This window comes from Acanthaster planci, linkage group LG20 (genome assembly GCF_054643075.1).
Source record: "Acanthaster planci isolate LZ-2023a linkage group LG20, COTS_SCS, whole genome shotgun sequence".
Classification (NCBI taxonomy): Eukaryota; Metazoa; Echinodermata; class Asteroidea; order Valvatida; family Acanthasteridae; genus Acanthaster; species Acanthaster planci.
The window spans coordinates 2,965,655-2,975,194 of NC_141796.1; the positions used below are offsets into that span (position 1 = coordinate 2,965,655).

Here is a 9,540-nt window from a genome sequence, read left to right on the forward strand (position 1 = left end):
ATAGCCCTCATCCCAAATCCATATTCCCTTTTACTGGTATTTAAATTGATCAGAGGGTGTTCCTAAGTGCCCACAAATAAAAAAACTCGCACAAAAAAAAGTCAGAGTACGGTCACGGTACCCTTTTTCCAGTCAAAGGGGGGGGGTCCCACCACAATCAACAAAAATTTGACAACCCCCCCAACGCAGTGAAACTACTTAGACAACTGTCTAGACAGCTCAAAGACACATCAGAGAGACCGACTATTGATATAAGACAGGCCCAGGCTTGCCCAGGCACTGGGTTTGTCAATAACCATTATCAGCACGTGGCTTAGATATTTACATACAATCCCCATGGGACTTGGCTGGAGGCAGGCTCTGGAAAAGAATTACTCGGCTCGGGGGAAGTCCCCATGTTAAATGTGACTAAACTAGGCTGTTCAGCATCTACAGAAAGACAAATTAACAGGAGGTTTTTGCATTTGGCCGAATTTGTTTTTTTAATTACGTAATTAGAAAAAAATGGATCCCCATGGGAGCCACTCCGCTCTACGTCAGGTCAATATCATGAATACTAGATTATAAAATCTGTTTCCTAGATTTGTTGTCTTCTGTTGGTTGTTTTAAAAACAATTGAACAAAAAAATTCAAATAGCCAATCAGATTCCTAGAAAATATGGCTCAAACCGCAGTGACTCTGTTTGTAGCAGTTAATACTTTATTAAATGAACCTAGAGCTGGACCAAGAGATGGTGCGATTTTCTCAGCACAGGAGGCTGCGTTCGTCGGAACTGAACTACGCTGGTTCACGAGTGCCTATGATGAAATCCACGCGTTGGGGTTGCATCGCTACAAACAGGCTGATAGTATACAGCGCTCTAATGGAATTCCCACAGTTGGGGTCAACATTTGATCCACCCCCACATGCAGATAAAATTAGTCTACACGCTGAGCCTGTCGTATTTTACTCCTAAGACACCCCAATTGAAACGGCATGTAAAATCAAATATGTAACATTTATTTACAAAATAATGTTCAGACTTGCATTCTCGTCACACCCACTCCAATGTGTGCTGCCAATCGCAGTCATAACTTCATATATTGGGGCAGTTTTATTTCTGCAATGTTACACCAAACATGTATCAGAAAATGTAAGTACTGAAATGGTTAATACAGTAGCGGCTGCATTAATTGTGGCGACATCCAAGCAACTGCAATTGAAGAAAAGGGCTTCCATTCCAACTGGTAGGCTCAATGCGCACGATTGTGGCCACCACACTTTCACCAAACAGGTTCGTGACTTTGGAGCTGCTGTCCGTGTTACCGTTGAAAACCTGACACGAAAAGCAAAGATGTTGTGTAAGTGTACAAGTCGCGTTGTACGGTAGCTCCCCCGGACCCCTAAACCTCTTAAGATTGGAATTCAAGAACGAACCCGGGGGTGCACACATTTTTTCAAGGGGGCGCCACAGGAAATAAGCTGCAGCTGCATAATAATAGTGTCACCGTCTCCCGAAGAGGCAAAATTCTCACCAGGTAGTAAATTGCATTTGAAGTTGGTCTCTTTTGAAATGCTTATTTCCCCCAGTATATTGTATTACGCAACACTCCGTGAAAGAGGGGGATCCTAAATGACTAAAATATAAAATAACAAATATAGAAGCCAATTAAAATTGTTTATTTCGCAAACAAACACGTTTGTCTATTCTTGTCTATTCTGGAAAGGTGTTTTTGTTTTGCTAGAGCACGTGCCAGATACAGAACCATTACATTTGTATAAATTTTCTGAGTCAATTTCCCTCTTTGAGAAAACTGCAAAATGACTTGCCCATGGTTTGGCCCTTTATTGCTAACGCTGTGTCTCTCGAAGACAAATTGGTCTCTTCGTGAAAACGCAAAACGCAGTACAGTTGAATTTTGCCCCAGGTATGTCATCGTGATTTGGCTAATTCTCTTTGTGAAAGCGGTCGTTATATAGAGATTGTTTACTGGTTTTAAATGGGAGAGAGGCACCCTGGGGCACGGGCACCCTGGGGCCTGTGTCCCCCGTGCCCCTCCCTTCTAGTTACGTCACCGTACCATGTACACTTCAATGGCAGGACAGTGTAACTACAAGCATGAAGGCATAAAACACAGGGAGTTCGAACGGCCCGCCAAGCCCCCACAGGGTATTTATTGACCAATTAGCGACCCAGGCTAACCAGCAGTAAAGCCATGGAGACCTCCTGCTGCTCGATGACCACTTGGCCGATTTACGACCGCGATAAGACCACTTTGAGCACAAGGTCTGGTACCGCATTGGTCTGCTCACTGGAGAAATGAATTGTAGATATTTCCCTAACTACTCCAAGTGTTGAGTAGCAATTGTTGAATTTATTCAACCCAATCATCTTAGTGAAAACGTCCGATTCTGTCCTCATCCCCTCTTTTTTACAGGCACTATCATACGTGAAAGCCAACCAAATGGGGCATCATGTGCCTGGACAGTGTACACAGGGTCACAAGTACAGACATCAATTAGTGTCGACTCGGAGACAGACAAGGTAGCTGATCACGTACCCACAGCAGTAACTCGACCTGGTCAAGTTGTTTTGGAACTTGATGGTTGATGGATTTGAAAATCAGGGACACTGCGGCTTTGCTGATAAATGGTTCACCAGCCCTGCACTTGTCCATAGTTTAACCCCGCTATAGGCTTTAACCCGAAACAATAAACCCTCTTTGTTAATTTGTTCAAAGTAAAGGAGCATCAACAGACTTTTTTCTCCCACGTGACTGTTACGTGCGGAGAATGCACAGCAGAAGAAAAATCAAAAGATGGGAACCAGGACACTAAAACGTACGAGCAAAGGACAACAAAGGAACTAATAATTTGGAATAACATTTAATTATTAACTTAAATCAGCAAAGCAGTAAATTAAAACAGGGTAAATCTAGTGGTTTGCCGCAACTTAAACTTCTCATGCAAGAACACCGTGAATTTGGACAGTCAAAAGCATAAAAGGAAATTATTTACATTAGCACAGCCAAGCACAATTAATTACAACGAAAATTAGCAAGCCGGCAAAAACATATTAATACGCAAAGAGGCAAATTATATTCGGCCGAGTTTAATTACCTTAAGGAGCCAACACAAGAAAGGAAGACAATTAGGCCCCGCCCAGTCAGTGCCATGCCTAAAAGAGCGCGGTCGTCGGGCCAAGCACCTCCGCACTCCGCGCCAGAAGGGCCCAGTTCAGACAGGCAGGTCAGTGTCGATCCCCGAGATTCGGCTTCCACATGGAGCCACGACACTCCAGGGTCCACTGTCCCTCAGCGGTGTCAGCCTTGGCCACGGTCCAGCAGTAACGAGGCGTAGACGACAAGGAGGTGCTGACCCAACGCTGGCTATTTCGGAACGCACATACTAAAAGCATATAGGCACTGACTGAGAGCGAAATCAATGACTACGGAGTCTTTTATAGGTTTTTCTAACATGCGTAAATTCCACACGTACCTTTTCAGGGAGACACAAAAGGATTTGGATCAACTGGGATCATAACAGGACTAAATTAAACAATACCATCATGCGTGGACCGCCTTGGTCACGGTGACCGCATATATTCCTACGGGCAGCTTCAACCACGCGCAAGTGCACGTGCGAACATTGCATGCTTGACTAGTTTATCTTGGATAAGTAGGTTGCCATTGCAACACTATGCACTCATTACCATCACAACAGATCATAGGTCCAGCACGATCGAAATGTCACAAGAATAAGGTCTATAGTTCGTCGATCTTCATTGTATTTGTGAGAGGTTGAGAGAGCAATGTCCATTGCATAAGTACACGAGGAACATTCGGATTTACACTTTCAGCCTCCGTTATTCCGCGCAATAGACGGCAAATTCCTTCCCGAAGTTGAGCAGACGACTGCAACGCACGCATGTGTATTGCAGTGTAGTGGTCGAGACCACTTGAGACCTTCACAAGACCCCACAAGACCAGCACAGGACCTCCAGTCTGAATTCAAGTGTCAATATTCACTCTGTTACTTGTGACTGGTCTTGTGTCTGGTCTTGTGATTGTCTCGACTACAACACTGGGCCGCATTGACAAGTATTTACCGCTCACCGTAGCAATAATTATTTTTTTTGGCCGTGATAACGGTGAAATAGCTGCCTAAGCGCCGATTTTTGCTTGATGTAATCAGCGCCGTGAAATTGGGCTATGCACTCACCTAAACGTAGGAAATTTCGATAGTATGCGACAATCACGGGCAATTCAACAGGCAGCACGCCAGAATAGTGGCATTAGCGCATACATGGCATTGACAGGCAATATGCAGGAGTGCTCTATCGAAAATGTGCAAGAACACAAACTTCGTGGTCATCTTTTCTCAGATTGTCCAAGTTTTTCAGTTTTTTCCTCTCCAAACCCTTTAGTGTTATGATAACACTTATTTGTTATCTGCTGCAACAAAACCGGAAACATGTACTAGAAGATATATATTAATAACTAGAAACTGAAAGGTACTGTATTTACTTACCGAGACGTTCCCGTCTCTATTTTTCACATATACACGCTCCGAGGAAGCCTGCTTCTCGTACGCCACCTTGTACGTCTTCACCCACCAAACGCCGCTTGGGCTCCCTTTTGTGATGACTCCAGACACCACTTTTCTCTCACCGAGATACACCTCGATCCAGGAATCGGTTTCACGGCCACTACACAGAGTAGAAACAAACAAAGGTCGATGAAAAAAAACATCACACAGCAAGCAAACTAGTTTCGGTGTTTAGAAAACTGAATTACGACTGAGACTGATCAAGATAGACTTCTGCAAGGGCGTGGATCGAAGGGGGTTAAAGTGTGCCTTCAGACTGGAAAAAATAACTGAAAGGTAAAAGAAGAGGACGACAAATGAGGTCAAGTAAAATATCCCATGGAGGTACTGGAAAGAGGGTAATTTACCATCCCTGGCATGTAAATACCAACATTTAATTTGCAAGGTAACGCCCGTAGGTTATTAATTAAACGTCTAGTTTCGTACTTAACTTTAAAAAAAATGTTGGAATATTAATTTGACCCCTACCCTGTTCCCGCTTGTAGACTGACGTCGACGCCCTTATTGTCCATTATGCTGTCCTGAACATAATGTGTTTTGAGGATAATTCTTCTGAGCCTTACTTCTGGTTGAAACTAGAGGTGCCTTATTTGAAATTGGTGAAAGTGTGGGGCCTTTTCGTCAAAGCCTGGTATAGTGACGCCGTGAAATACTTTTAGCGCTCTCTATCCGCTCCGAGTGGGAACAAAAGAGGTCGTGTTCCTAAATTAAATGAAAGTGACTAAAGTCCTTTGGTACGAGCACAGGTCTATGAGCCCTTGACGCGGAGCACGCTGAGTACGCGTAACAAATTTATTCCGGAGTGCATGTCTTCGCGTGCACGCCGAACGCGTGCAAGGACTCGCTTGGAGAACTTCGTGCCGCCACGTCTGTCCTTCGCCGGTGAGGGTGCACTTCAACTCATGGCGGATAGGCCAGTTGAATTATGGAAAAATACATGTCATAAGTTGGCGTTTGCTGTTATCGCTTGGAAATTGAAAGATAGGATTACTACCACGCTTAATTAAAACGCACGTCTAAAAGGTGGTACCAATGACGTTATAAGACGGTACGCTTCATTGACACTACTTTAGTTCGTCACTGACACCGTAAACTGACACTCGAGGTGATCTCATTTGAGCGCACTTAGAGAACCGCGTTAAGGTGCCTTTACTTATGGGTTATTGGGTGCGTTGCGTACATATGCATATTAAACACGTTTACGTACTTTGCTTTCATAGACACAGAAATTGATTCCCTTAACATTACGCACGTGTCCGTTGCGTTCGGTCGTCAAAATCGCCCCCAGGGGCGATATTGACGAATATGCAACGCTTGGCGCAAGTGTTGACGCGCATTTGGAAAGGTGCCCTTATTTTGGTTTTGACGAACTGGCACTTTGTAAAGTGTGGAACTTCCAGCGCGCACTCCGTAAAATCGTTTTCATGAACTGATACCAGCTTAATTCATTGGTCAAAACGAATTTTAAATAATTATGCGGGGTAGGGCAGCAAGTATATGGATGGATTAAATTCAAGTCAAACCTTTCAAAGCATTTTTCGCCGCGCTGAATTACCGTAAAAAGATTGGGTGTCAGTTCGTGAAATCAAAAATCAGTCTATTTCGCTTCATGCAGTGTCCAGTTTGCGAGTGCACTACCGGGTGCTGGTTCGTGAAACCGAAATTGTTGATACCTTAGTTTTTACAAACTGATACCCACTTGCAACTGTCCGTGACGAATGCTTTCCTTTGAAATTCACTAAAGACTCAAGCCTGGGAGAAACTGTCAGTCAAATGATATAATAAATCTTGGCGTTCATTGTCTAAGTTGATGGGCTTGTCTTTAATGCCGTTGTCATCCAGCGTTATACTGCTTAAGGCAACAAAATTACGCAGAATCTAAAGAAGGCTGACTAGAAACAAGTTTGAAGAAGTTTCAGCACAGTGAATACAGTATTGTCCAAAAACAAATAGTATTCTAGGATTTCCCGCTTCTAATGCGTCTTACTGTGACTTGCAGTGTTTGCATATACTCAACTGCACTTTTCCCCACTGCAAATTTCGATCGAGCATACGTCTCCGAGGATTGAAATATCGGCGATTCACAATAGTGCGCCTCTAAGAGTTTGCAACGCGTTGGCCAATCACGATTCGCGACATCCCATCACTCGTTTGAAAAGGGTCGACAGATTTCGCTTGTTGTGATTGGCCAACGCGTTGCAAAATCTTGGAGGCGAACTTTTGTAAATCATCCGTATTATTGCCCGGGCAGAATAAGTCCATTTTTATGATTATTTTTTCTTTTGGTTCAACGCTTCTAAATTATTCCATAACCCATTCTCCTGCACAAAGCGTTTTCTTCTTGTGGTGCAGAGTGTATGGGAATGCGGGTGCGGCATGTTGGATGGGTTTTCTCCTTGTGATACCTACACTTCGGGTGCCCATACGCCGTCACCTTGGTGGTGCTCATAAGTACTGGACACCGTGATGTTCTCCATCCCCAACGGCTCCGGGGTTTCACACTCAACTGCTGAGGGTCCTGGCTCTGCGGATCCCTTATGAGTGGTACTGTCCTCCGTTGGGGTGGAACTCAAGACTGTCTTGGGTCCTGGCTCCGTACCTCTGTTAGGGATGGTCCCGTCCTCCGTCGGGGTGGAACTCAAGACTGTCTTGGGTCCTGGCTCCGTACCTCTGTTAGGGATGGTCCCGTCATCCGTTGGGGTGGAACTCAAGACTGTCTTGGGTCCTGGCTCCGTACCTCTGTTAGGGATGGTCCCGTCCTCCGTCGGGGTGGAACTCAAGACTGTCTTGGGTCCTGGCTCCGTACCTCTGTTAGGGATGGTCCCGTCTTCCGTTGGGGTGGAACTCAAGACTGTCAAGAGTACCTCTGCGGGAAAAAGGGGGAATAAGATCACTCTTTATAATCATTACTCATAAATTAAGATAAGATTCAACATTCGCATTATCACAACGGTATTGACCCGAGGGGAGAGGCGTCAGTGCACCTGGACAATTTGCACAAAATATCTGCATGCTGATTTGCACCTATATAAAAAAACCCATTGTTTCACAGTATTAAAGTGGTTGCTATACTTGCACTGAATACTGCTCTGGTTAGAGTATACCCAGCAAGAAAGGAGACCAAGGGGTACCCCCCCAACATGTCCAACCCCTATACACATTCCAGAATATTGTTACTTAACGCATCCCCCTAAGATGTCTGAAAGGAATTCCCCACATTCCTGCGAGACAATGACCAACACAAAACAGGGGGGGGGGGTTCTCTCCGTCTCATACCTTGCTGCATATGGGTTACAGGCAGTCACAATGACACCGCTCACCTGCAGATGGCGGAGGCCTCTGGCTCCTGAAAGATAGGTTTTCCCCGCCAATAGCAGCAAAAAGCCGCTTCTCATTGGCATTCACATTTGCACAGATGGGTCTTTTCCCCTGTTCCAACCGTCAAATATATTTTCGAGTACAATGTTTTGTTTTCAGCTGTATCGTTCAGTTTTGTTTCCGCTTTGTTTGTGGGCATTTAAACCACGCTATCACCTCACCTCAAAACTACTCTAACACCTGCATAATCTCTGCTATTTTTTTCCAAAGGGTGAAGTCAAATTAAAATGTATCTATACGTATAGGACCTTTTCCCTGCGAGTGATCTTCTTTTTCGTTTGTAGCAAATCTATTCACCTTCTGAGTGTTCAGTCAAAGAGTATTAGAGAAATTATCCCCGTTGATCTTCTAATGCAAGTCGTTGTTCTTGACTTTTGTTCCAAAATCATTGCTTTGTTGATTGTGAATAATTCCTTTGTATCTTTTTTGTGTTTGTATCCGCGCCTATTTCTTATGAAAATCATAAAGTCTTTGTTTAGCTCCTTGTTGTGCACCAATCGTCACCGTTTTCACGAAGAGGCGATTTCTCAACAGATAGAGTTAAACCTAACTTTCAAAATATCGCATTTGATGTTGGTCTTTTTCAAGCGCTCATTCTCCCAGTATTTAGTATGCCTTCGACCTAACCAATACCGGGTTGCGGGGTGGCCAAATGCCCTGCAGGTGGAGCAGTGATGCGCGAAGCGAGACAAGGGGCGATTGCACTGACCGCAGTTGAAGTCGTTACATGTAGGTTGATCAACCCCGGCGACTGGGCGCCGACCAGGCCCGAAATCGGACCAGCGATTGGTGGCAGTGGAGGGGGCACGCTCGCGTTGCTGGTACGGACGAAAACTATGCTGGTGCGAAACGGGCGCACCGAGCAGCACTAGCCAAAGTTCGGCAACAATAGTTGCCCAAGAGCGCGACGGCACACGCGCCTGGCGCAATCAAAACTGGATGTCGTACTCGCGCTGTCCATACCCCACCTGTCGAAATGCCGCAGATCGAATAGTGTACTTCAGTAACGAACGGGCGTGGTTAGGATGTCTCAACAAATACACAGATGCAAAAACTAGAAACGCCGACGTCCACTGCTCGATAGACGTAATAAGCAGAACCTGCTCATGGGGACGAATCTGCCAAAGTGGGGACTCATTGGACCCGATTGTAAAAAGGGTCTCGTCAAAGGAATTATTCAAACCCGTGCCGCGTGACGACATCAACAAGGTTCCCAATTCTACCTACTCCCCCCTCAACATTTTATCTTTTAGATGTTGAGGAATCGCGGCCCCGAGATCGTCACAGACGCTTGTTAATGCCATATTCAAATCGGAAGAGGAGGTAATTGACAATGTGCTTAGAGCTGAAGTTCCCGACACCACGGGCGTGAAACTGGAAGGTTGCAAAGCTAATTCAAAAGAAGTAGCAACGGGGGACTTACCAGGCTCCAACGTTTGCGCTGAACTCCCTCCAGGCCGACTGATGGTAACGGGCGCTGGCGTTGCATGGATAGACTGAACACTCGCACTCTCCGGAATCATTCCGACCGTAGCCATTGGTATAATAGTGGTATCCGGACCGGGCGATACAAG

General features: G+C 45.2%; 1 protein-coding gene across 1 annotated transcript; it reads right to left on the bottom strand.

Moving 5' to 3' along the window:
* Positions 1-305: 305 nt before the first annotated feature.
* Positions 306-9,540, bottom strand: LOC147795841 (uncharacterized). The gene is made up of 4 exons (XM_087130710.1): positions 9,390-9,540; positions 6,998-7,454; positions 4,511-4,688; positions 306-1,316 (listed from the first exon to the last, which is right to left on the bottom strand). Exons 1-4 carry the CDS (start codon positions 9,502-9,504, stop codon positions 1,170-1,172), a joined length of 897 nt encoding a protein of 298 aa, XP_086986836.1. The 5' UTR covers positions 9,505-9,540; the 3' UTR covers positions 306-1,169.

Excerpts from the sequence above, each read along its gene's own strand:
- LOC147795841 (XM_087130710.1), bottom strand. The coding sequence starts at position 9,504 with ATGGCTACGGTCGGAATGATTCCGGAGAGTGCGAGTGTTCAGTCTATC. Across the intron at positions 7,455-9,389 it reads AGCGCAAACGTTGGAGCCTG|AGGTACTCTTGACAGTCTTG; the intron begins GTAAGTCCCCCG and ends TTTTTCCCGCAG. Across the intron at positions 1,317-4,510 it reads ATAGAGACGGGAACGTCTCG|GTTTTCAACGGTAACACGGA; the intron begins GTAAGTAAATAC and ends TTTTCGTGTCAG.